At 47.7% G+C, this 26,805-nt stretch overlaps 1 protein-coding gene across 1 annotated transcript; it reads left to right on the plus strand.

Annotated features, from left to right (window-relative positions):
• Nucleotides 1–50: 50 nt before the first annotated feature.
• OVGP1 (oviductal glycoprotein 1) lies at nt 51–26,635 on the plus strand. Its single transcript, XM_088022330.1, is given in 18 exon segments — nt 51–365; nt 618–803; nt 1,802–1,943; nt 2,497–2,546; nt 4,924–4,994; nt 5,127–5,181; nt 5,658–5,729; nt 14,374–14,403; nt 14,816–15,020; nt 16,018–16,074; nt 16,291–16,456; nt 16,959–17,083; nt 18,531–18,639; nt 18,735–18,920; nt 20,451–20,567; nt 24,682–24,817; nt 25,798–26,313; nt 26,316–26,635. Coding segments are annotated over 18 exon segments (2,490 nt in total). The 5' UTR covers nt 51–250; the 3' UTR covers nt 26,468–26,635.
• The last annotated feature ends 170 nt before the right edge of the window (nt 26,636–26,805 follow it).

Here is a 26,805-nt window from a genome sequence, read left to right on the forward strand (position 1 = left end):
GTGCCCTTCGTCCACTGACTTTGCCTCGAATTCTTTTTCTCGCGATAAGAGGCACCGAACGCGGAGAACTCTTTGCCAGAGGGCCGCAGCCGGCCGCAGAATGGAAGAGTAGAAGCAATTCTCGCGAGATGTAGAGTGGCCGTAGCCTGTGGAGAGGGGCGGAGGCCCAGAGGGGCACCACGTGGGCTGCCGGAGCTGGATCTCGGGCGGCGGTCCCGTTTGGGTCTAGGTTGAAGATAGAACCGTGGAGATGCGGAAGGAAACCCCGCCGCCCCTAGTGCCCCCGGCGGTCCGCGAGTGGAACCTTCCCCCTAATGCGCCCGCTTGTATGGAACGGCAGTTGGAGGCTGCGCGGTATCGGTCCGGTGAGCCGAGATCCCGGGCCTGGGAGCTACCTCACCCTGGCTCGGGATGCCCTTTCCCAGGACTGGCCTTTCTAGCCCGCCCCCGCCCCGCATGCCTTCCTGACCCCTGCCTCGCGTCGCTTAGTTCAGTCCCCACCTTTGCCCCGGGTTTCCGAGCTCAGATCCAGATTCGGCCCGCGTGCTGTACAGTGTGGTCACCATGGAGACGAGCCCTTTCACTCCTCCCGCGCTGACAGCTTGTACTTCCTTTAGATGGGGCTCTCCTGCTCGGGGCCTCCAGCCTGAGTGGCCGCTGCTGGGCTGGCTCCCTCTGGCTGTTCAAGGACCCTTGTGCAGCCCCCAACGAAGGCTTCTGCTCCGCTGGAGTCCAGACGGAGGCCGGAGTGGCTGACCTCACTTGGGTTGGGGACAGAGGTATCCTAGTGGCTTCCGATTCAGGTGAGTCACTTTCTCCACAACCCCACAGGTGGAATGGAGCATGGGATACAGATCGGACCGTGTTCAATCCTTACTGCCCCATACTCAGTGCTTGGGGAGCTTGAGGGTGTTGGCCCGAAGGAGAGCTCTTGTGTAGCGGGAAAATACCTTTCCGAGATTCTAAATTGCCTGGTGGGAATTTCTAACAAAATTAAGAAGTGGATTAGAACCATTTTTCTTCCCTGTAACCTTCCCAGTATCCCCCCTCAACCCAGACCAAGGATAATCTTGATCTTAAAGATGATGGTTAAGTCAGTTTCTGCTGCTTTCCATCTCCTCCCGTTTTCTTCATTTTAAATGTCTTCATTCTGCTTTGTTTTGAAAGTCAGGTTCAGCAGTGGAGTCTTTGGAGTTAAAAAAAAATCAGTAATTGGATATTGGCAGGCATTGCATGGAAAGATAAAAGTGGGACATGAAAGACTGAGCCTCTGACATTTGAGCTTCAGCACAACATATTCAAGACAACTTTTGGGGGTTCTCTGTACTTGACCTGTCACTGTGCAAGACGTTCAGTAATTCACAACATTTGTGAAGAAGCTATAAGGCATTTACACAAATTGTTCAACAAATACAAAGCAATTGGGAAGATTTAACCACGCTGGACTATGTACTACACAGATTATTGAGACTTTAATCCTCGTCTCTTGGGACTTATTTTCCAGTGTTTTCTCATGGAAGCCAGATAATGGGTTTTGCCAGCCATTCCATCTTTCTGTGTCTTTCTAGAAGCTTTCCCTGACCTAATTGTCTGGACTGTTATTAAGAAGACAGTCATGCCAGCATAAAGCCAGATGGCTTGGAAATTAGCTAAATCCTGTAGTGATAATGGGTTTTGCTTTTATAGGAATAGCTTACTTTGTTAGTTTAGTGACCGTGGACTCACTTGAATCCTAGAAGTGAATTACAGTCTTGGTGTAATCCACACTCATTTCCCTCTACCTTCTCCCCACTCCCAACAGGAGCTGTTGAATTGTGGGAGCTGGATGAGAACGAGACACTCATTGTCAGCAAGTTCTGCAAGTATGAGCATGATGACATTGTGTCTACAGTTAGTGTCCTGAGCTCTGGCATACAAGCTGTCAGCGGTGGCAAAGACTTCTGGTGGGTCCTTGTGCTCATTGATCCTGCATTTTATTTTATTTTTATTTTTTTTAATTAAAAAAATTTTTTTTTTATTTTTTAAAGATTTTATTTATTTATTTGAAAGAGAGAAGGAGCGCACGTGAGAGAGCACGAGCAGGGTTAAGGGTAGAAGGAGAAACAGGCTCCCCACTCAGCAGGGAGCCTGATACGGGACTCTATCCTGGGACTCCATCCCAGGACTCCCGGATCGTGAGCTGAGCTTAAGGCAGACGCTTAACGGCTGAGCCACCCAGGCGCCCCAGTCCTGCATTTGAGACCTTTTTTGGGTGTCTTTACATCCTATTAGCCTCATCGAGTAGTTTTGGGGGTGTTGTAAGAACGCAGTGATTAATTATGACATGTCTATAACATTTCTGTAGAGATAGTACAATCCATTGTGAATAGGCCCTAGCAGAAGCCCAGTAGGCAATGACATAGAACATGTCAGTTAAAAGAAGTTCTTGTTGGAACACATGTTTTTATGTAGATACTGTAAGTCAGAATTAAGGATCTGTTTTCTTTTGCTTCTTAGCATCAAGGTTTGGGACCTTGCCCAGCAGATGGTACTGAGTTCATACCGGGGTGAGTGCACGTTCTTTTTAGTCCTGGCCTTAGCTGTTTTGTTTTTATTCTCCCCTTGGGCTCTTTGAACTTTGGATATCAGGGGCAGCAGTTCCTTGCCCTTCTGCCTGATAGTTTTCTTCCAAAACTATAGTCAGGCCCCAATACCTATCCGTTGCCTTTTCTTAATTTCCCTATTTCCAGTAATGGCCTCACCATCTTCTTGGCCACATGAGACTCCAGCTCTCAGTCCTTTTCCACCCCTCCTGCTTCCTCACTATCAGTGGGTCCCAGAGTTCTTTGGAGTCTTTTACCACTTGGTCAGTGATTTCCCTTTCCATTTCTGATGCTGCCTTTTGCTTTCAGGTTTTACTTCGCACAGATGGTGGCACTCACCTCATCTGTCCATCTGCAGTCCCTCATCTTTCGTGGTTTGTGTGGCTTGTGGGTTAATATCCATTTTCTTGTCATGGCGTTCAAGCCCTTTCACTCCCCCTTCAAACATACTGCTCTAATTAGAACCAATCATAGTAGATCCTTGACATTCTCCAAGAATAAACCCTGAGACTTGTGAATCTTGAACTTTTGAATATTCACCTCCATAAAATTTCTATTTTTCTGGTGAGAGCCATCACTTTCTATTAATGTTACTTTTTTTTTTTTTTTAACTCATTTTCATTAACAGCAGTAGCAGCCGACTTTATTCTGGGAGCCATTCTTCATAAAGATAATACCTGGAGCATTTATTGTGTGGCTAAGAGATGTAGATGTTCGATGATCACTGGTTCACTCAATGGCTAAGTGCCATTCCCTGCCAATTCTAACTGCAAAGTGTATGGTTCACATATGTGCCAAAGCAAAAATCACAAACTCCTAAAGATCTCGCACCTTCAGTGTTCAAGACTTGTAAATGGTCCAACAATGTTAAAATGCCATTGTGGAGTCTACTACACATGCCTTTTGTTTCTTAGGCCTATGAAGGGTGTTCCTGGTCTGCCCTAACCCTTTCAGCACTTCCTCCGTTCATCTTTTTTCATTAGTTCTTTGTATTCTGTTTTTTTCCCCCCCACTGAATTGCAGATCCCTTGAGGGCAGAGGAACCACTTTATCTTTTGTATTTTCCCTAGGTACTTGTCTCTGAGCTTTGCTTTCAAGTGCGCAATCAATTCCTTTTCATTGTGTTGGCTTTCCATGGATTCTAGGGCTAGGAAAGAACTATAAAGGGTGGTTTGATTACATCTTCTTGTCTTGGGCAGAGCCATATTCGGACTATCTCAGGTAGTCTGGTTAAATGTCCTTAGAATATGTGGTTTCCACAGCCTGTAATTAACATAGACCAGTGATCTTTAAAGTTTTTAGCATGTAGGCCTCCTGAAAAATTTTTGAAAAACTACCTTCTCACACATTTTTAAATTGGCATCTAACTTAAGTTTAAATAGTTGCAAAGGAGATACTTTCTGGCCATATCATTATTGTGCCCTGGATTTGCAGAGTAAGCCCCTTTAATCTCTGAAAAATGTCTACCAAATAACCTAACTGGCTAAAAACTAACCCTGCATTGTTAAGCCAGCTGGCCAAGTTAGACTTAACTTTCTATTAGAAAAAGTCTGACTTCATTTTTAAGTTCAGTTCAACTTGTCAGATGTGTCCTTATGACAACCATCTCTCATAGTTTTCAAAATTTTCATTGCTAGGCGGAGCTAAGTCCCAGAATCACTCTAGCGCTTGTGGTATGTTGTGATTTGTGGTAGGATGAAACAAGGCCAGCCCCTGCACTGAATTTTAGCCAGGTGCTCTTTCTTTTGCTCTTTGGCTCTTAGGGAAAAGCCCCTTTGGTTTAATACCTTAGGGTTTCGTACACCTGGGCATTGTGCACCATACCATGGTGCAATGTGGAGTGGGTGAGAGGTGTGCGTCCCTTCTACAACTGGGAGAAGAGGAATTGAAAGCCCGAGGCAGGAAAGGGGCACTGGCAGACTCTGGCAGCGTCTCAGTTCGATTTCAGGAAAGAGAATTTTGGAAAAGTTTATTTCCCAGAATGTATCAGTGTGCAGACCTCCCTTGAAAGTGTCTGTATGTTATCTGGAGGTGTGTGTGTACTGTCGTATGGAAAATTGCTGTTCTGGGATATAGATCCCTTCACTCTTCTTGCTCAGCCACTAATTTTTCTTTCTTGTCTTTATTAATTCATTTTCTTCCCCAAGTCTTTCTAGGTTTTAGAACTCCATCAACATTTTCTCTTAGGTTTTGTCTAATCCAAAATCTCTTACAAAGTTTGTTAAATTGTGTCATGAGATAAGGCCTGTTTCTCACACCTCCCTTGGTAGTATCTGGGCTGTGTGGTAGTAATGCCCCCGGCTTCTGCTCTGTCATACTCCCTTTTCACTCTCCTTCACAGCTCACTCCGGGCAGGTCACCTGTGTCACAGCCTCCCCGCACAAGGATTCCGTGTTCCTTTCATGCAGTGAGGTGAGATACAGCCTTTCCTTCCCTCCCTACTTCCTAACCACACTCCAACCCTCTGGCCACAAGTCTAGTGTGGAGACTTGGCCAGCAGCCGCTTTTTGGACTGTGAAGCTCTTTTTCTGTTCCTTCTTCTAGGACAACAGAATTTTACTCTGGGATACCCGCTGTCCCAAGCCAGCATCACAGATGGGTAAGTCTGAGAGCCAGTGGTGGGAGGGTGGTACTAGGAACCCACCTGGAAGAGGCTTCCTTGGCCAGAGACAGAGGCAAAGTCATCAGATGCTCAGTCAGTGTGACATAAGGGACATAATCACTTTTTTCCCCACTGAGGCTCTGTTGATTGATTCCATTTTGTGCTGTGGGTACCAAGAGGAAGGGTTGGTTTGTGGGTGGCTGATTTACTTTACATTTCTGGGAAGGATGGACAAGGGGGCCAGAATTGTTGCCTTCATGCTTTATGCCTGAAATCTGCCTATGACTCGTGTCCAGAAAGGACAGGAGGCCGAAGGATAAATAAGGGTATGAGGGTCAAGGGCAAGGACACAACTGCCTTAGCAGGGTTTGCGAAGGCAAATAAAGGTGCTTCTGAGACTTGGAGTGACTTTGAGAAGCTTCTTCACGGGGCTGGGCTCTGAGTCCCGTTTCGGGTCCCTCTTCTCTCTGCAGGCTGCACTGCCTCAGGCTACCTTCCTACCTCCCTGGCTTGGCATCCTCAGCAGAGTGAAGTCTTTGTCTTTGGTAAGGCAACCTGTCCCACAGCATTTTGACTCTGGGAAGGGGGAGGATGAGAGCACGCTGACCCTGTAATGCACAAGGCTCGGGCCACTCAGTCTCAGTGGCGGACTTGGGCGTTATGTGAATTATGCCAGTGGGAAGGTGGGATGATCCAAAAGTGGTTTTAGTTTGGCTTTGGAAAACATGATGACTTTTTAGATTTGATTCCTGATTGTGTGCTCCAGCTCCTATATTCTGGGCATGGGCAGAAGTCAGTGTACCACAAAACAAGTGGATTGCTATATAGGGAACTCTGTTGTTGAGTAGGGATAGCTCCTGTGCTCTCATAGCCAGGAGGCTGTACATGTGGTGACATAGTTTGTGGATAAAATAATAACTGCCTCGTTCGTTAATTTTCACAACCACCAGTGACTAATTACCCTATTTGATGAAAGAAGAAACTGATGCTCAGAGTGGTTAGCTCATAAAAGGTTGAGGAGCTAGCATTCAAATCCAGGTCTGGCTGACTTCAGGGCCCATGTTCTTATCCACTGTGATGGGCTTCCTCTTTAGGGAACGAGAGTGGAACTGTCTCCCTTGTGGACACCAAGAGTGCAAGGTGTGCCCTCAGCTCAGCTGTGCACTCCCAGTGTGTCACTGGGCTAGTGTTCTCCCCACACAGGTACTGTCCTTTGTCCCCAGGGGCCTGATGGGTATGAATGGGACAGTGCTGGGGCTTGCTTATGTTTGCAGAGCATTAGCTGATTAGGTCATTCCTTAAAGCAGACAGTGGTCTAGCTGAAGTTTCAGAACTCTAACGATCTCTGAAGACCATAGTCCTTTTTTGGGTAGTATGGTTTTCTGTCTGCACAGGGCTAAAATAAGGTGCTGTTCCTGCTCAACACCCAGAATGATTAATATTGTGGGCTTCTGAGACTGTGTGGTGGGACAGCTTCTGCGTTCTTGCTAAAGCTGCAGGGAGGGACCAGATGGGGTAGTTGGTTGCCAGGATGATTGTCCACCCTGGCTTACTCCATTTCCCTTCTCTTTCCCTGGAACTTGTAATGTGGACTTGAGTGGTAGCCAGACCTTAACCTGAAGTGGGGACCAGGCCACCTCCTCTGGGTCACTTTAGGGTGGGGGGTGGGGGCTAGACCCGGCAGGATTCATCTTGGGACCATGGCTTTATCTGTCCTAACCCTCCCCTTGCTCTCCTAGTACCCCGTTCCTGGCCTCTGTCAGTGAGGACTGCTCACTTGCTGTGCTGGACTCAGGCCTTTCTGAGGTGTAAGTGTGAAATGGGGTCCTATGATGAGGAATCGGGGAGAAGAGCTGTGGTTGGCTGGGTCCTTTCTGTCTTCATCAAAGTGCACGGTCTCACTCAAGGGGACTGGGCGGTGGGAGCAGGCTGACACTGACTCTCCCTGTTCCTGGGGGTGACTCACAGCCAACTCTGTCCCTGGTAAAGGGGGAGTGTGGTGGTAGGTGGGATTTCCAAGTCCGGTGTTGCAGCTGTCTCCAGAAAGGGACAGTCTACCCCTTTCACTTAAAGAACACATACGTGAAATGCGACCTGCTTGGGGTGAAAGGCAGCAAACACGGTACCGGAATTAATACTTCCTTCTCGCTGAGAGAGCCATGATTTGCTCTCTGATCCTGGCCCATGTTACGACCCTTGCTCTAGCCACCATTTCTTTATGAAATGAGAGCACTGGATTGAATGATTGATGAAGTTCTGTGTGGATAAGTACACTGCTACCGTGGTGACAAGGCCACACATACGGTGAAGTTTGTGTCACACATCCACAAAGGTGCCCTGGTTGTGTTGGATTCTCTCCTCCAAGTCTGCTTTTTCCTCTTGTCTCTCACCGTGCCCTAACTTACCTTTTTTCTTGTCTAGGTTTAGAAGCCGAGCCCATAGAGACTTTGTGAGAGATGCTACTTGGTCCCCGCTCAATCACTCTCTCCTTACCACAGTGGGCTGGGACCATCAGGTCATCCACCACGTCCTGCCTACAGAGCCTCTCCCAGCCCTTGGACCTAAGAGTGTGGCCGAGTAGAGTGGATTTAAGACAAAAAGCAAACCCCCCATGAGTGTCCACTCCGTCTGTGAGACCACACGGGAGCCTTATACAGTATGTTGGTACACCAGATCTGGGCAGTTAATAGGCACTGTCTCTCAACCTGAGGGAGGCTGGGTTTTGGGATCCTGTAGTCATAGGGAAGAAAAACTTTCTTAAAATTGGATATGTATGTGTGTCTTAGTGTGTGTGTAGATACATAGTTTTTGGTGGTGGGAGGGAATTAAAAAAATTCATCTTACATCTTTCTTTCCCAAGCCCTCCCCCCCCAAAAAAAAAAAAAAGTTTACAAAAGGGTTTTACGCTTCCTGTGTAGCTGTGCATGAGGGATTGGCCATGACTGGATGAGGTGTGGGATGTGGGCATCCCTGGATTCTTGGAAGCAGCTTATATACTACTCGTGGAGATAGGAGCAACTTTATTTTTTATAGAACTTAATCTGCCTTTCTTATGGCAATGCTTCCACTCACAAAAATCCCGCCCAGCTCACCTCGAGGAAAAGCCAGGACACTCCTCGTGGTTTTGCAAATCTCTTTGCCATTAAACTGAGTCAAAAATCCATTTTCTGGCTGAATAAAATTTTGGCTGGTGCCTGCATAACGCCCCCCCCCCCCACCCGTCACCCCATGGAATTGTATATGTGAAAGATGAGTGTTTTCCTGTCATAGATCCCGTGGAAAAAGGCTGGGGGATGGTGGAGAGCATAAAGGCATTTCAGTTAAGTTAAAAACTGACACAGACTCACAGAGAAATGTCTGCCATGTTTCTCACTGGAAAATAGCTTGGGGCCTGATCTCTCCTGGCTTCTGGACTCCTTTCTCTGGATATAGGAAGTCTGAATGCTGTTTTTGTGGACTCTGACAATTTTAAAGTACAGCATCAGAGAATCAGAAATACTAGTTGGAGAAATAAAAAGCTTAGGCTTTGTTGGCCTGTCTTTTGAAGCGTGTGTTATGTGTAGTTAGACACATCTCACTTACGTGAGTCATCAGGGTATCAGTCATAGCCCAGTATTTTTGTGTATGTGCTTCCCTAACCCCTTAGAGTAGCTAGTTGGGACTTAAACGTTAGGTTACTTGGGTTGGTGGACTGGTTACTGTGAGAAGTCATGGTCAATTACTGATTATGAAACTAAATACAATATATTATGTGCTTTGGTGCTTTGAAAGTTTAGCTCAGCTAAAATCACATGAAACTGGGGCAGTTTGAAGGAATATGGACAAAATATTTGTAAGAAAAGCTTCCATGCTTCACCCTTGCCAAACATGAGCCCTGTCATCACAATAACCATGAATAAAAACATTGGAATTTGTAGTCATGTGATTACTGGGTTTGGGGTAAGACGGGAAGAAAGCCTTCACTGTTCCTGACCATAACTTCTTGGAAGGTAATAGGGTGGGTGGGTGGGTGGATGGAAATGCTTAAGTTCTTCCCAGAGATAAACTTCACAAAGTTGTGATGGCTTAGAGAGAGGAGGGGTGAGGTGGGTCGGAACTAAATTTGCCTAGCCCTTTTCCTCCTGAACTCAGGAATGGTAGAGGGGAAAGCAGTAGAGATGAGAACCCAAGGAAATGTCTGTCTGTTTCAAGGTGATTAAAATGACAGCAAAGAAGGAAAACCTAGTTTTTGAAAAACCACATCATCTTACTGTAAAAATTGGTTTGGATTCAGGTCTGTGCTGATGAGAGTAATCACATCTATTAGTGATTGCCACCAAGACATTTGCAAATCTGATCAAAATCACCATCCCAGGTTGGAATGGCTGTCCCAGTTTGGGTTGAATGTGTATGTTAAAGTGAGCAAAAAAGGTGGTTTAGAATAGAAAGTGACTTCTCAATGAGAAACGTGATAGCCCATGTGGTTCAGTGAGTCCCAGACGTGAGGAGAGTTTCAGTAGCCTGAGCATGGACTTAACTGGTGATGGTTGGGAACAGGCTCATTTTACTTGTTAAAGCTACAGGCATATATATTGCATTTAATATCACTGGTTCAGGTGTCTAATGCTAGAGTAGATCCATTTCCCCATCTTCATTGTTCTTATTCTGAAGCCCATCCTCATGACCCACTGTAGTCCACTGCTGATCTGCAGTTACCACGGTTACATGAGGCTCACTTTTTGGGTAGGGTCCCAAGCCATATGCTGAAGGAGCTCCATAGGGTTTAATTTGGCACCAGACATTGCTGATTCCCAAGGTGTCTCCTGCCCCACAGGACAGCAGGAGGCCAGTTCTTTTAATAGCTATATAGGCATGACTTGATGATTCACCATCACATTACAGCAGCAAAATCATCCATTCCAGCACTATCTTTATTAGTTTATTAAAATATTCTTTGAATTGCCTCTTTTTTTTTTTAAGATTTTATTTATTTGAGAGAGAGAATGAGATGGAGAGCATGAGAGGGGAGAGGGTCAGAGGGAGAAGCAGACTCCCTGCTGAGCAGGGAGCCCGATGCGGGACTCGATCCCGGGACTCCAGGATCATGACCTGAGCCGAAGGCAGTCGCTTAACCAACTGAGCCACCCAGGCGCCCTGAATTGCCTCAATTTTTAAACAATATCTATGAAATTAGGGTTGTGGGGAAATCTATACTTTTAATATACATTAATGTGTTTAAAATCCTCATGTACGACCAAAAATCATCAAATATTGGGATACACTGCTCTACCCCATTTTTTTTTTAATATTCTGTTTTAAGTAAACACACCACACGTGGGGCTCAAATTCACAACCCCTGAGGTCAAGAGTCGCACCCTCTACCAACAGCCTGCCGGGCAACCCCATCCCATTCATTTTAAAGATGTAAAATGGTAAAAATCTTTCAAGTTTGCACCAATATAGTCAACATTCTTTGGGCTCTTAGATTCAACCAATTGATTTTGTTCAAGTCATACTTAACCAATTTATCCACACGAGTATCGCAAAAGATTTGGCTGAACGCTTTGTTAAAACCAAAGTATTTCAGCTCCGTGATCTTGCCTGCATCTAGTTGAGTATTGTAAGATATGGGAGGGGGTGCACTGCTGTAGGCCTTTCTTCAGCAAGCCAACTAAAAGACGTTTGTAAATGTCTTCTTAGTCGTGAGAACAGGCTAAGCACTAGGGAGGAGTATTTTCAAGTATCCGGGTGGGGGTGTAAAATATGTAACAATGGTTGTATTTTTTGAGAGCAAGAACTCAAGGAATGAGAGCAGACAGAGTGACATGGCGCAGTGACTTTGAACATAACCCTCATTCAGCATTTACTGTTCATCATCTGCTATACACATGGAGTCATAGTTGCCTTCCTTGCCATGGTCATCGCTGAATGAAACGGAGGTCACTCCTGGGCACCCATTGTTACCTTGTGGTGTTCTCTTCCTCCTCAGTCATCCTAAGGCATGGAATGGTTAGGTCTGAGATCCAGCCTTACCACTGTAGCAGAATAGGATCCCAGAGGACTGACCCAGGTGCAGGTGAAGATGGTTCAGATTGGCGGGCAGATTTAACTCTGTCCTGGAGACACCATTAAGAACTAGTGCTTTTGGCAGGAGTTGGGATGGAAGGGCACAAACCTAGCGGGAAATCTCAGCGATATGGAATCCGGGGGACAGGAAGAGGGGGCCTGAGGGGAGGCCTAGAAGTAGAGAAAGGCAGGCATTCACTTCAAGGGGGGGGGGGTCTTAAAAGATAGCAAGGGCCCCACGTGCCTGGCAAGACCAAGTCGGAACGTAAGCCCCGGGGAACCACTGTAGTGTCTAGTTTACAGAACAGGAGGAGAAAGGAATGCAGAGACCTGTTAACAAGAATTAGGTGACTTAGGCTAGGAATTGGGAAGCAAGAGCATGGTCATTAGTGTTAGAAACTACACCAGGGGTAACGTAACCAGTGGTACAAGTTGTTGCCTGGCCTGATCCAATGTTTGTATCAGGAGGCTTAACTATCTCCTGATTCAGGTTACTCTCAGCCCAAGGAATGGAGTGTGGCGCTGAGCATGCAGATGGGACTGAGGTGGCCCGAGTGATGGTGCAGGGTAAGAACTGGATCTCAAATCTGTTCAGCAACAAAACTCATGTTTTCCCCGTTGTCCCTATCCAAGAGAGATGAGACACATACTTCAAGAGGGAGACCTACACTAGCTCTTGGGGGTGTGATCAATCTGTTCACTAGACTACAAGCTCTGTGAGAGCAGAAACCCTTGCTCACCATTGTATCCAGAGTGCCTAGCAGGGCCTGGCACGTGCTCAATGAATATTTGTTGAATACTTAAAGGAAGACAAAGATGGATGAACAAATGGAGACAGTCTCTTTTAGGTGGGGTATTCCATCAGGTGTGCCTAGAGTTTTACGGAAATAGCCTTTGCCTAAACATTCTATACCATTTAATGTCTTTGTTCCATGCTATCTAAACAATCTTCTGATTAAAAAAGTGATTGTCTGGTTTCTTCATACTGGAAGGGGGATGCAAATTCAACCACTAGTCCTTGTATTTCCCTGTGTAATTTACTATGTTGACATCTGGTTAGTACCTCAGTGACATGTAGACTAGGTGAACTACCAGTCTCTGAGAAGATGGGCATCCGATTTCTGGTCCTCCATGATTGAGATTCAGACCCTGAAATATGGGACCTACTCGTGATCTGAGATCCTCTGTAGCAGGAAGAGGAAACGGATGGATCATAAAAGCATCTGGCTACAGATCTATTTTATTTATCCTTCATATTGTTGTTGTATTTTAAAAACACTGGCTCTCAGGTATCCAGAATTATATTCCTTATGTTCCTTAGGTTCATAACACATTCTCAGCACTGGCTCGTACACTGGCTCAAACATTGTTCACCCACACAAAGATTCAGATTTTTGTCTTCTCTTAAGAAATTGAGAGATCGGGACGCCTGGGTGGCTCAGTTGGTTAAGCATCTGCCTTCGGCTCAGGACATGATCCCAGGGTCCTGGGATCGAGTCCCACATCGGGCTCCCTGCTCAGCGGGGAGCCTGCTTCTCCCTCTGCCAGCTGCTCCCTCTGCTTGTGCTCTCTCTGTGTCTCTCTGACAAAGAAAGGAAGGAAGGAAGAAGGAAATTGAGGGATCTTTCAACATGGGATCTATTTCACTACATGGTAACCATTAGTGGCTACTTGGAGGGTTGTCCCTGTTTATACCAATCTCTATTGTCTCCTGACCAAGAGGCTTCATGTTAGTTCATGTGTATCACTGGGCTTGAACTGCTGTTGTTCTAATAAAGTGGAGAGTGAACTCTTATATTGTGTCCACTTCACCCATTTATGTTACCTGCCTGGCAAGTGTCAGCATGTGAGTTTGAGACCCTCACTCTGTCGCATCCTTAATAACAGCTACCATTTACTGAGCCCTTATTCCATGCGAAGTCCTGAACTAACAGTTTTTCATATATTATCTTTTTAATTCCTATAAAACCTTATGAGGTGAGTATGAGCTGTTATCATTTTGCAAGTGTGGAAGCTGAAGCTCAAGGATCTAACTAAGTAACGCCCACGATTATAAAACTAACCGATGACACTGAGATTCAAACCTTGGCCTGCCTAGGTCCAAAGCTGGGGCTTCTAAACTTTGTATTACACTGCTTCCCTAACCAATAATCTGGTAACAGTAGAATTACTGCCTCCGTGCAGTGTTTACTCTCATACTCAGTCCATGGCGGGGCAAAGCCCAGGAACAGGGCTGAGTTACTACCCTGCCCTCGCCATGGCCCTTGGCAGACACCCACTGTGTGCCAGGGTCAGACGGACCTATTGCTTTGTTGGCTCTGAGAGCTACAGCTCGGCTGGAGAGGGAGGATGGGAGGTGCTGGGGTCACTGTGACTCGGGCAGCAGCCCATTCATCACTGGCCCTGGTTTTGTGTGTGTGTGTGTGTGTGTGGCCAGGCTATGCCAGCGCTGTCCCAGGGCTGTCCCAGAGCTCCTATAAAGGGGCTCGAGCCCTAGCCTCGCCGCTCCCAGACTTCTGAGATGGGCAGGTTGTTGCTGTGGATTGGTGAGTGTGGCAGGTTCCAGCCCCCACGACGTCACTCAGTCCAGGAGATACCAGCCTTCCTATGTTTGTCACCTCTCAAGTGCCTGAGAAGCAGCCAGGGACTCGGAGGCTGGATTAGGTGGAGGTGGGACGGGACATAGTGAAGGGCCGGAGGTGCCCCGGCAGGAGAGATCTGAGCAGTGGTCCTCCACTCCAGCTACCCATTAAATATCTTTATGCCCAGTTCCACCTTGGACCAGTGATATCAGAATCTCTAGGGGAGGAGAACATCACTGCTTTTTTATACTTGCAGCCAGGGTGAGAACCACTGGCCTAGAGCTTTTGCTGGGACTTCTAAGTCATCCTTGTCCCTGTGCTAAGCATGTGCGTATCCATGTGGTGGTTGTTGGGGTAAACAGGAGCTTCAGTAGATCTGGCAACACTGGCTCAACTTAGAGAAGAGGAAGCCAGTGAACGCAGCGTGTCTCCATGTGTGTGTCTGTGTCTGGCTATGGGGCCCAGTTGGTGGGTGCACTGGAGGGCTGGAGGCGGGGCTGGGGCATGTCACTCTGGGCGAGCATGGGAATCTGAGTGTGATTCCATCCTTTGTTTCCTGCAGGGCTGGTTCTTGTGCTGAAACAGCGCGATGGTAAGGAAATCCTGTCTTCCTCCCCAGAGCCAGGGAGCTTCTCTGACTGAGAGGTGCTCCGTGTGGTGTGTCCTCTGCAGCCCCTCCCTGCCCCGGCTCCTGTGTCCAGCATCATTGATCCGCTGCAGTTCGGCGGAGGATTTTCCGTCCCGCCACTTGTGTCGCTCTGTGTGCCAGGATCCAGGCTTGAGGATCCATTCTGAACAGCATTCCATAAGGCATTCTTTCGCCCCTGGGGCCTCAGCAGTAGGGGTGGCAGGGGGACCAGACCTCAGGGTCACTTTGGGCTGTGTTTGCTTGGGGAGTGTTCTGGTGGCCTGGCCTCTTGGACTGTGTTCACAGTGCTCTGTGGAAGCCGAGCTCCATCCCCTCCTTTGGTCTCTGCCAGCTAACGTGTGTTCTCCCTTGCCAGGCGCTGCCCACAAACTGGTGTGTTATTTTACCAGCTGGGCACAGGGTCGCCCCAGCCCTGCCTCCATCTTGCCCCGAGACCTGGATCCCTTTCTCTGCACCCACCTGATATTTGCCTTTGCCTCAATGAACAACAATCAGATTGTTGCTAAGGATTCCCAGGATGAGAAAATTACCTACCCAGAGTTCAACAAGCTCAAGCAGAGGTGTGTTCATGTTGCATGTGGGGATTTTTTTTTTTTTCTTCAGGTTTTACAGACAGAAGAAAATTAATCCTCTTTCTCTTGTTACTCATCAACTTTCTTCTGATTCTTCTGGTCCTAGCCGCCTCTCAAGTGGGGCCCGGGAGCATCCCTGCCTGAGAACTCCCTGTTGAATAACACCCCAAGCTAATTCTTGCCTCCTTGCCCTTGTGAGGCCTTTGTTGCCTCTGCCTGGTAACCTGCAACTCATCCTTCAAGCCAGTGGGGCGGAGTTCATGTACTAATGCTGTTAGAATGCTTCAAGGAGAGCCTGCACATCACAAATGCTAGTATCTTTATTACCATTTGTCACCTGCACCCCCCAGCCAATGAGCCCCCTAAGGGAAGGAGCAGGGCCTCCAATATGTTTGTATACCAGCAGCTGGGTGAGTGCCTTGCACAGAGCTGGTGCTCACTAAGTGCTTGCTTAAGTATTCCTATCCCCACAACTCCTGGGTTCTCTCCCTGTCCAAGGGGGGGTCTGTCTCTGCGTGAATGGTTATAGATGGCCAAGGCAAAAATCCTTGTCACTAGATCACAAGCTCCCTGAGAGCAGGGAGCTTGTCTCTTTCACTCTCTGTTGTATCTCGGTCAAGCACCTAAAGCAATCAACCGCACATAGTAATTGCTCAAAAAATATTTGTCCACTAAGAAAACAGTGAAAAGAAACATTTTGGACTACTACTTTCTCTTCCTTTGCGTGGGAGCATCATGGGGATGTGGGGGAGTTTTGTGGACTTTGGACAGCCTGCGGGGGTCCTGGGTTGTGAAGACCGTGGGTTGATTGTTCACCCCTCTTTTCCTTTCTTTTCTTCCCTGTGCTTTGCTCTGCTCTTCTCTCTCCCTCCCTCCACCTGCCTTCCCCTTTCGCTTCTCCCCCCTCCCCCGTCTACTTTCCACCGTTCCCCAGGGACCCACTGGAGTGGGTCCCCAGCTCACCTCCCTCTCTCCCACATCACAGGAACAGGGAGCTGAGAACACTGCTGTCCATTGGTGGGTGGAACTTTGGCACAACCAGGTGAGACTCTGCAGCCCCTCCCTGCTGCTTGAATTCCCCATCACCGCCGGGTATTTAGCCCGCAGTGTGGGGAGGGGCTTCTAAGAAGGGTTGACCTACCTTCCTTTCCCCCAGCCATACCTGTGTGCCCTCCACAGGGCACGAACCGAGGGGCTTTGTGGAGGTTGTGGTTCTGCAGAGAGCCCCCCTTCCTCGCCTCACCTGGGGCTCCCGCAGGTTCACCACTATGCTGTCTACATTATCCAGCCGGGAAAGGTTTATCGGTTCGGTTGTATCCCTCCTGAGGAGACATAAGTTTGATGGTCTGGACCTCTTCTTCTTGTACCCTGGACTGAGAGGCAGCCCCAAGAGTGACCGGTGGACTTTTCTCCTCTTAATTGAGGTAAGGCCAAGTCTGGCAGCTGCAGGATCCAGCAGTGGTTCTACTTTTTATCGTAGCTGGGCTCATGGCATAGGACGAGCGGAAGGCCAGGGACGGGGATGGGGGCAGGGGAATGTTCTCTCACTACCATCATCTTAGAAAGGTCAGGCCAAAGAGCTAGGAGTCTTGTGGCTCTTTTTCTTGGTCACATCCAGGTCCTGTTCCAGCCCTGCAGCCCAAGTGATGCTTCCCTCTGTGCAGCGGCCTGGCCCCCCCTCAGGCAGGCAGTCTGCAGCTTGTGCTCTTGACCTTGCCCGCCACCCCTCTACCCCTCTGTTAAGCCACTTACTGCGGTGGCTCAAGGCCACCTCTCTCGCGAGCCTGGGGGCAGGGCCTGTGTCTGCCTCACCTCTGTGCCCCCAGAGCCTGGCTCAGGGGGCTCTGCAAATAAAGCTTTCCTGGCTGATCCTTCCTTTCCCTGACTATTTGGTCTGGGTCTCTGCGTCTGCCTCTTTCTTGGTAGGAGCTCCTGTTTGCCTTCCAGCAGGAGGCCACGCTCACCATGCGTCCACGGCTGCTGCTTTCTGCGGCTGTCTCTGGGGACCCGCACATCATCCAAACAGCTTATGATGTGCGCCTTCTGGGAAGGTGAGAGGGTGCTGCCTGGTGGGGCAGGATGTTGGAGGGAAGGAGGCAGGTCATGCTCAGAACGGCAGCACCTCTCAAGCCCTGCCTGTGAGTCCTCCATGTACAGGTGCTGGTTGGGGGGGGCGGGCCGCTGAGGGGCATGGGTGGGGACAAAGGTTAGCTCCACATAGTCTGGGCTTTCTTTAGGACATCAGAGGCGGTCCCCATAATCACATCGTCTTGGGTAGGGCATTCTGCAAAGCCCTTTGCTGGGGCTCACGAGAAAGCGTCCCACGGGCCTGGCCTCTGCCATGCCAGGGGACAGCGGTAGACATACGCTGTGTGGCCCATGGCTGGCATCAGAGGCAGATGATTAATCAACCACTGCCACAAATACAAAAATAGGCATGCGCAGCCAGGCCTAGCTTTCCGAGCACGGGTGTCTGTGCAGAAGTTACAAAGCCGAACGAAGAATAGCTCGTAACTCTTTCTGGACATGCCAGCTCTGGGCTAATTTTCTCCAACCTCAAGAATGGAGTGTTTACAGATGAGGAGCGGAGGCCGATGCGGAACGGAAGAGGGGACGGGGTGTTTCTGCGTGTGATTACACCAGGGGGCCGGGGTTCAGTGTCGGGGCAAAAGGGGAGAGGCCCCATGGGGCATAGAGTTTGTCAGCTTTGGTCTTAATAGCAGGCAGGACTGAGGGAGTCCCACCGTCTGCCGGCTGGGTGACCTTAGGCAGGTTAGTGAGCCTGTCAGGGCCTCAATGTCTTCCGCTCTAAAATGGACACTGCTGTGGCGCTGAGGCCATTGGCCACATTAAAATTAAATGATGGAATCCTTGTACACCTTTACGCCTGTGACCCGGTAAGTGCTTACTGACACTGGTTCATTCTGAAAGCGCTCTGGAAGACGTGGTTTCGCTGGTGCCTTGAGTGGTGGAAGGACAGAAGCTCTTTAGCTGCTGTGAGTACCACCTTCCTCATGACAATTTACACAACCTGTTAGCACTTGCGTCAGGCACGAACGTGTTTCCTTTTTTAAGTTTTTTAGAAAGTTTTATGTATTTATTTGAGAGAGAGAGCGCGCAAGCACGAGCACGAGCAGGGGGAAGGGGCAGAGGGAGAGAAGCAGACTCCCCGCCGAGCAAGGAGCCCGATGTGGGGCGCGATCCCAGGACCCCAAGATCATGACCTGAGCCAAAGACAGATGCTTAACCGGCTGAGCCGCCCAGGCGCCCTACAAATGTGTTTTCTTGTCTGACTCCTGCCTACCTCCATGGAAGCTCTCAGGATGGCATGGGACCTGAGGCATGGCTGTTCCTGACCAGCAGTTTGCTGCGGTGGCACATCTCAAGTAGGCAGCTTGGGTGGCCAGCACACAGCTAGTTAGCCAGTTAGTCCTCTGGTGATCTGACTTGAAAATCTAGTTAGCCGAATCTGCAGATCTCCTCCTCTCGCCCTCACAGACTCCTGGATTTCATCAACGTCTTGTCTTATGACTTTCATGGAAGCTGGGAAATGTTCACAGGGCACAATAGTCCCCTGTTCTCTCTGTCTGGAGACCCCAGCTCTTCGGTAAGGAATGATCTCAAGGGGCCCGGACACCTGCCCTGAGCCCAGGCCATTGGCCCTCAGTAACACGGAGGGATTTGTGTTCTTCCTACCTGCAGGCATATGCCATGAATTACTGGCGTAAGCTGGGGGCACCCCCAGAGAAGCTCCTCATGGGATTCCCCACCTATGGACGTACCTTTCGCCTCCTCAAAACCTCTAAGAATGGACTGCAGGCCAAAGCTGTGGGACCTGCGTCTCCGGGAAAGTACACCAAGCAAGCTGGCTTCTTGGCTTATTATGAGGTGACAAGAATAGGGATGTCTGTCTGTTAGTTAGGGCTTCTCCATCCTTTAACAGGGCAAGAGCAAAGACAACCAGGCAGAGGCAAGGGTGAGGGCTGGAGACAGGACAACGAAGTGGTTTACTAGCTCAAGAGAAATCCGCTCTCTGAGATATTTCCTTTTTCTTCAGGGGAATGTATTTGAGTCCCTCATAAGGGATGAGGGGCTGGGTGGAGTCTAAGTGGAGGGGGGACCCCTCAAAAGAATCTTAGCTGTTATACAAGTCAATTCTGACTTACTACTATCTGGCCTAAATAAAAATAATTAGTATCTGAAATATATATAATTTCAAACATTTGCAAAAGTGAAAGAATAGTGTAACCTTCTCTCCCCCTCCCCCACTACCACCTGCCCCTCACTAGCTTCAATCACTAACCACTCCGGGCCAATCTTGTTTCATCTTTGCTCCCTGACCCCCTCTCTCCCACTACTAGATTATTCTGAAGCAATTCCAAGACATTCCCTCCTACAGATTCTTTCCTCTTCCCCCAGTTCCATTCCCTTATTCTCCATCTCATCCAAGCTTGCTACTGAGTGGAGAAAAGAGACATGGACTCAAGGGGATATAAAACACAAGAGAGGACAATTAAGAGGCATGGGGGTGTGGCTTAGGGATCTGGAAAGGTCTCAGGGAGCAGAGCTTTGGAGCACAGGAAGAATCCTGATGGGCAAGAATGATGAGAGGGAAGGGCCTCGAAGGCAAAGGACAGCAGGTACTGAGAGGCACATGGTGTGTGTGGGTGCTGGAGGTAGGAGTGGAGGCGCAGGGTCTCCCCTGCTCTCTGCCGGCTGGCTGGAGATGTTTCCCTGCTAAGCCAGTGATGGCATAGTGGAAATTATGTTCTTGAAGGACATTACAGGCCAAAGAGATGTTGATAGAACCTTTAAAGAACCAAAAAGAGGAAGAAAGGAAAGAAAAAAAGCCTCAGACATGATCTTCTGCTAGTGGCTGACGTGTGGTTTATAGCACGAGGCCGGGCACCTAGTAGACACTCAGATGCTCGAATGATTGTAACAACCCAGTTCTCCCTACCTTTGAGAACTTTAAATTTATTAGAGGTTCACAAGCTAGTTTGGTAGCTACCAAGACTGGGTCCTTCATGCTGATTGCTAATGAAAAGAGGAGAGGTTTGTTTATGGTAACTCTTTGGAAAAGATACAGGTTTGGTCAAGGTCAGATAGGTTACCGTTAGTAGTTTGGCATTGTCATTCTTTAGCAAAGCCTGGTTTGGTTTCTAAGGATGTCAGCCACTCCTTGGTTCTCTCTTTCCATCACAGACATTAGAGAAAGGAACATGTTCTAGTAGGAATTTGTTCAGGAAAGAGAGAAGGTCTTCTGTGAGTGGCTTCCCACTCCCTCTTTGGTCTGCCTCTTCCCACTCCCTGGTGAGGGATCCTTTGGATTCTTCACCACTGGGAAAAGAGCAGTGTGCCTGCTGATGTTTCTCTCCATGGCACTTCCCAGAACTAACCTGGTGATCCTCCTGGCAGATTTGCTCCTTTCTCCAGAGAGCAACAAAGCGCTGGATTGATTTTCAGCATGTTCCATATGCCTACAAGGGGAAGGAGTGGGTTGGCTATGATGATGCCACCAGCTTCAGTTACAAGGTAAGACCTTGGTCCTTTCTTGCTCCAGCATATAGTTTCCTTCGGGCTCTCATGAGGCTCTTATCTGTACAGTGTGTGTGTGTGTGTGTGTGTGTGTGTGTGTGTGTGTGTGTGTGCGCGCACGCGTGCGCGCATGTGTGCATGCATGTGTGTGCGTGTCCTGGGTGGAGGATAAAACGGTGAGGTTGACTAAATCAGGTGAGTCTCGGGCATACCTGCCCTACCTAGGGTTTCCTAATCCCATCTATCCAACACTCGCCTTTTGAAGAGAAGGAATCTCAGTTTTAGGGGAGAAATGACTTCTCTCAGTTTACACAAATTTTTGGCAAGTTTCTTCTTTTCTGTTCGGACCAGATAATTCCATAACAGATAAATACAATACAAGGTAGATCATGCTAAACGCTCCATGAATATCACTGATATGTGTCAGAATAGGAGAGTGTTCCCGAGGGAGGTGAGCAACAGTAGGAAGTAATGACATGGGGAGAGGTTCAGTGGGGACTGAAAGCTCATTCAAAGTACATTCAAAGAATTTGGGTGGGGCAGAGAATTTTTGTAAAGTGTAAGAGAAGGCAATAAACTGCCAGCCAGTTTATAGAGGGACTTGAATGCTGGTCAAGGTGTTTGGCCCTCTTCTTGCAGGCATTTTAACACAAAATCAGGTTTCTTTCTTTCTTTTTTTTTTTTTTTGATTTAATTTTATTATGTTATGTTAGTCACCATACAATACATCATTAGTTTTTGATGTGGTGATCCACGATTCATTGTTTTCGTATAACACCCAGTGCTCCATGCAGAACGTGCCCTCCTTAATACCCATCACCGGGCTAACCCATCCCCCCACCCCCCTCCCCTCTAGAACCCTCAGTTTGTTTCTCAGAGTCCATAGTCTCTCATGGTTCGTCTCCCCCTCTGATTTCCGCCCCTTCATTTTTCCCTTCCTTCTCCTAATGTCCTCCATGCTATTACTTATGTTCCACAAATAAGTGAAACCATATGATAATTGACTTTCTCTGCTTGACTTATTTCACTTAGCATAATCTCCTCCAGTCCCATCCATGTTGATGTAAAAGTTGGGTATTCATCCTTTCTGATGGCTGAGTAATATTCCATTGTATATATGGACCACATCTTCTTTATCCATTCGTCTGTTGAAGGGCATCTCGGCTCTTTCCACAGTTTGGCGATTGTGGACATTGCTGCTACATACAGAACATCCCACCCTAAAACAACAGAATACTCATTCTTTTCGAGCGCACATGGAGCCTTCTCCAGAATAGACCACATACTGGGTCACAAATCAGGTCTCAACCGATACCAAAAGATTGAGATTATTCCCTGCATATTCTCAGACCATAATGCTTTAAAACTGGAACTCAATCACAAGAAAAAATTTGTCAGAAATTCAAACACTTGGAAGCAAAATCAGGTTTCTGACCAGGCATATGACCTGCAAGTTTGCAACCTTTAGAACCTAACTCTGATCACCCCCTCACCCTGTGCAAGCAGTGTTGAATGAAGGTGAGCGGAGCAGGTTTCTACAGTGAATTCCAACAGAAATGACATGCTTTGGTGATTTCCAAACCTGCCTCTGCTTTGGAATCACCTGAGACTTGATAAACGTAGAAGGTCTTGGCTCCACGCCCCGAATATTCAGCCGGTCTTAGAAAGAATCTGGAAACTGTTCTTCGTATGTCCCCCATGTGATCCTGCTGTAACCAGTTTGGCATTTTGGAAGCTCTGAGGAACACAGAGGTGTGCAGGGAAGATAATGAGGGTCTGGACCAGGTCGTTGGAAGAAGAGGTAATTTTTGAATGAGTAATTGTCAGGACTTGGCAACTTCCTGGATATCGGGGCTTATTAGAAGTCACTGTCTCCTCTATTATAGGTGATGGAGAAGCAGCAGGTGTCGGCTGTTCTTTGGGGGAAGTTTGGGGTAGAAAGCACCAGAGGGCAGAATCCAGTGTGTACGTCCTCTGTGCATGTCACTGAGTGAAGCCTGCTGTGGGGAGAGAGGTAAAGACCCTGGCTTTCAGCCTCCAGGAGACACAAACAGAAAAATTCAGTGACTCAGTGGAATTACCCAGTTGGATGGAATTAAAAAATATGACCCACAGGACACGGGAGAGGGCATTGACCTTCGTGTTGGGGGAGGCCTGAGGCCAGCCAGGAATGGTGTCCTCGCTTTGAGGGGCCGTCACTGTGCCTTGCAGAGCTAGAGGAGGACAGCCCTGTGTGAGGGTGATTAAGGGATTTCATCACAGAATCCCAGAGCTGAAAGAAACCTCAGAGATTATCATTAGGAGATAATTATCCATGGATTTCTCAGTGTTCCTGCACTGTCTGGGCATTCTGAGCAAAAGAAGCAGACCAGCTCTAATAAAAATAGGAACTTGCCTTTCCCCCTCCCCCAGGCCTTTGCTGACATTCAGAGATGTAGAGGTCCCCTTCCTAGAGAGGACTTGTCTACATTCCAGGAAGCTCTCAATCTCTCCGGAGGGGACGAGGGTTTGATTTGCCTTCCTGCACATGCAGGTAGCTATCTGGCTTTCGCCATGTCATTCTCTGGGCAACTGGGGCCTGGGGACCAAAGTCAAGGTGCTATTCTGACTGTTCTGTTGCTGTGAGTAATAATGATCTGTTCTCTGATCCAGCGATGGTGTGTGTGCGCACACGTGTACACATAAAACTGGCAGGCTAACCTGTTTGTTTGTAAGCAGGATAAAAACTTGGAATCCTCACAGTTTCAGCTGAACTCTAACTGGGTCCCTCCTTCTTCTTATTTTATATTTGGGGAAAGCAAATCCCAGAAAGGAGCCAACTGACTTGGCCAAGTCATGCAGCTATATGGATGTGATGGAGTCTGTCTTTTCCATCACCCGTGACAGAGAACACTAGCAAAGTAGTAATAGGACCTGGATTTGAGTCTAAACCCTGCCACGTCATTATATCTGAGGTTTTAGAAATCATGGAAAAAAGCCTTTATTTTCTTATCTGTGAATGTAGTTTATCTCTTCTTTATAGTATCACTGTGAGATAAGTTATATGGAAGTGATTTTAAAGTAATATAGCAATATCTATGATTTAGAATGATGATAACGGTGATTAGCATTGGGATCTTGCTGAAACAGTTTTTAATATTTATGAACATTTACTAGGTGCAAGGTATCGCTCCAAATATTCTACAGGTAGGAACTCTTTTAAAAAAAATCCATTTTTAAAATTGTGGCAAAATATACATAACATAAAATTTGCCATTTAACACATTTTTAGGTGTCCAGCTCAGCAGCGCATTCATATCATCGTGTAACTATACCACCTTGCATCTCCAGAACTTTCTCATCTTCCCAGACTGCCCCCTCCACCTCTTCCCCAGCCCGTGGTAATCACCACTCTGCTTTCCATTTATACAAACGTGACTACTCCAAGTACCCCCTGTGAGTGGAATCATATCGTAGTTGTCCTTTCATGACTGGCTTCTTTCACTCAGTGTAATGTCTTTGAGCTCCATCCGTGCTGTAGCATGTACATGTAGGAATTCTTTGGACCCTAAAACTATTGGAAATGTTACTATTCCTTTTTTACAAATGAGGCAACTAAGACACATAAGGTTTTGTTGTTGTAGTTGTTTTTAAAGATTTTATTTATTTATTGGAGAGAGAGAGAGCAGGAGAGAGAGAGCACACAAACGGGGGGCAGAGGGAGAGGGAGAAGCAGGCTCCCTGCCAAGCAGGGAGCCCGATGCGGGGCTCAATCCCAGGACCCTGGGATCATGACCTGAGCTAAGGCAGATGCTTAACCGACTGACCCACCCAGGCACCCAAAGACACGAGATTTGTGTGACCTTTTCAAGATCACTCAGCTAGGAAGTGGTTAGAGGCTGGATTCAAACACAGGCTTTCCTGCTCTTGCAGTGTTTTCTGAGGCTCTGTCTTTAGTGTTTTGCCATTGTACCCAGTCTGGGGGATGCCCAGCATAGCAGGTTGACTGACTACAAACACAGGCTTTCCTGCTCTTGTAGTGTTTCCCGAGGCTCTGTCTTTGGTGTTTTGCCATTGTACCCAGTCTGGGGGATGCCCAGCATAGCAGGTTGACTGACTACTACTTTTTCAGGCAATGTTCATAAAGAGAGAGCATTTTGGGGGAGCCATGGTGTGGACGTTGGACCTGGATGACGCCAAGGGCGTTTTCTGTGGCACTGGCCCTTTCCCCCTTGTCAACAAGTTGAATAGTCTCCTGGTGCAGACTGGTGAGTAGCTATGGCCTGGAACTGGGGTTGGAAGTTGTATAACCAGGCTCTGGCTGGGTCCCTTCTGTTAGATGCGAAGGCTTTGGTGAGGCAGCATGACATCGGGGGAAGAGAATAAGCTTTGATGTCAGGCCAATCCATTTTCTTGGTTTACAGGCGTGCTCCATGTGACCCCTCTGAGCTTTGGTTTCCCTATCTGTGAAACAGGAATGATCCTTATACTCATGACATTATTACAAGAACTAAATGAGATAAGGAGTGAAAACTACTGGCTCATAGTTAGTGTTCAATATATGCCAGTTTATTTCTCTGTTGCTTCCTCCTGTTTTCATGGGACAAGGGCCAGAAAAGGAAGTCAGATTTCTTTTGACATCTCTTTGATAGTAGAGACTGCCCTGGTGTTTAGGAGATGGAACCTAGCATGGTAGAACTGAAACATTCTTTGAGATGGTTTATAACCATCATTTTGCAGACCAAGAAACCGAGGCTCAGAAAGCTAAAACTGCTAGTCAGGGGCAGAGATGGGACTCTAACCCAGTTCTTTACAAAATGCTGTCTAGATTGGCCTCCTTGCCCATTGGCATTGTTCCTGGTGCCTCCTACAATGGGGGACACAGGAGGTTTCTGTTATTAGGCCTTGGGGAGAGCAAGGTCTTGCTGCATGTGCAATCAGTGAGGTCAAAGTGAGGCCTTAAGCATAGAAAACTGGCAGGCTCCCCGGGGTCATTCACCAGAAATGTAGTAAATGTGCTGAGTGCCCATAAGTGTCTGGGGTCCCATTAACGTAATGAAGTGAAGGAGCAGGGCTTCCGTGCGGTGGGGTTTTATCTATGTCCTCAAGTGGGTGTATTATGAAATCCTTCAACTCTGGATTTTGGGAGCAGGTACTTCAGCCCTGGAGTGGTTGTAGTCCTGCCAGTAATTGATAGGATGGGAAGGAAACAGTAGGAGTCTCATCCTGTTCCAATGATTTTCTCTAGAGGTCAGCTCAACTCCTTCACCAAACTTTTGGCTCTCAACTGCTATGAATTCTGAAAGGACAACTATAACCAAAGCGTTGACCACTGACATGAGGATTTCGTTCTCAGGAGGAAAGTCTCCGACCATTCATTCCCGTAGTAAGTCTCAAAATACGACTACAAGCCCCAGAGGTGGGATTGTGACCCCTATGGGGGAAACTCAGTCCTTTGGAAAGCCCACTGTAGCTCTGGAAGGGAGGACTGAGACTCTTGGAGAGACCATGACCCATGGAGAGACGACTATGATTCCTAATGATCGTTGGACCTCTAAAGGGAAGATCATGCCCCTTGGAAAGAGGGCTGTAGCCCCTGAAATGATGACTATCCCCTCTGGAAAGATGACAGTCACTCCTGATGGGCAGACCAAGACTCTTAGAGAAGAGGATTTGACTTCTGAGGTGGACACTGATCCCCTGTTGGATTATATTGTTCTTCAGATGGCAGTCGAAAGCAGGAGGCCATCCTCAGGGCCTGTCATCTAGCCCCAGGACACATTCCTCCTGCTTTTGACAACCCCTGTGTTCCCATTAACGGAAATGATTCCTCTGTCAACTCGATGACCCTTCCAACAAGCGCTCTTTCTCTAAAAAAAGAAAACCCAGAAAATTCTGCTGTGGGTCAAGGAGCCTAAACTCTGTTGAAGGCAGAAGCTGGGGAAAGCCCTCGTCTTTTCTTGTAGGCCCCCTGACAGGAGCTGCTTTTACCTAGACATTTATAAACCATTCATGGGTACAAGCAGGCCCCAAAGCCAGTGAAATCATCTCTTTCCTGTTGAATAAACTGGAAACACAAGAATTCATCTGAGTTCTCTGAAGTTCTTTTCTTGAAATGACCTGTGCAATGCAATTGTCAGCATCTGCCTTTCTTTTTTTTTTCCTTTATTATTATTATTATTTATTTATTTGACAGAGAGAGACACAGCAAGAGAGGGAACACAAGCAGGGGGAGTGGGAGAGGGAGAAGCAGGCT

Source organism: Eumetopias jubatus, unplaced genomic scaffold, assembly GCF_037043125.1.
Source record: "Eumetopias jubatus isolate StellerSeaLion01/CBP00866 unplaced genomic scaffold, mEumJub1_p1.0 scaffold_4, whole genome shotgun sequence".
NCBI classification, from domain to species: domain Eukaryota; kingdom Metazoa; phylum Chordata; class Mammalia; order Carnivora; family Otariidae; genus Eumetopias; species Eumetopias jubatus.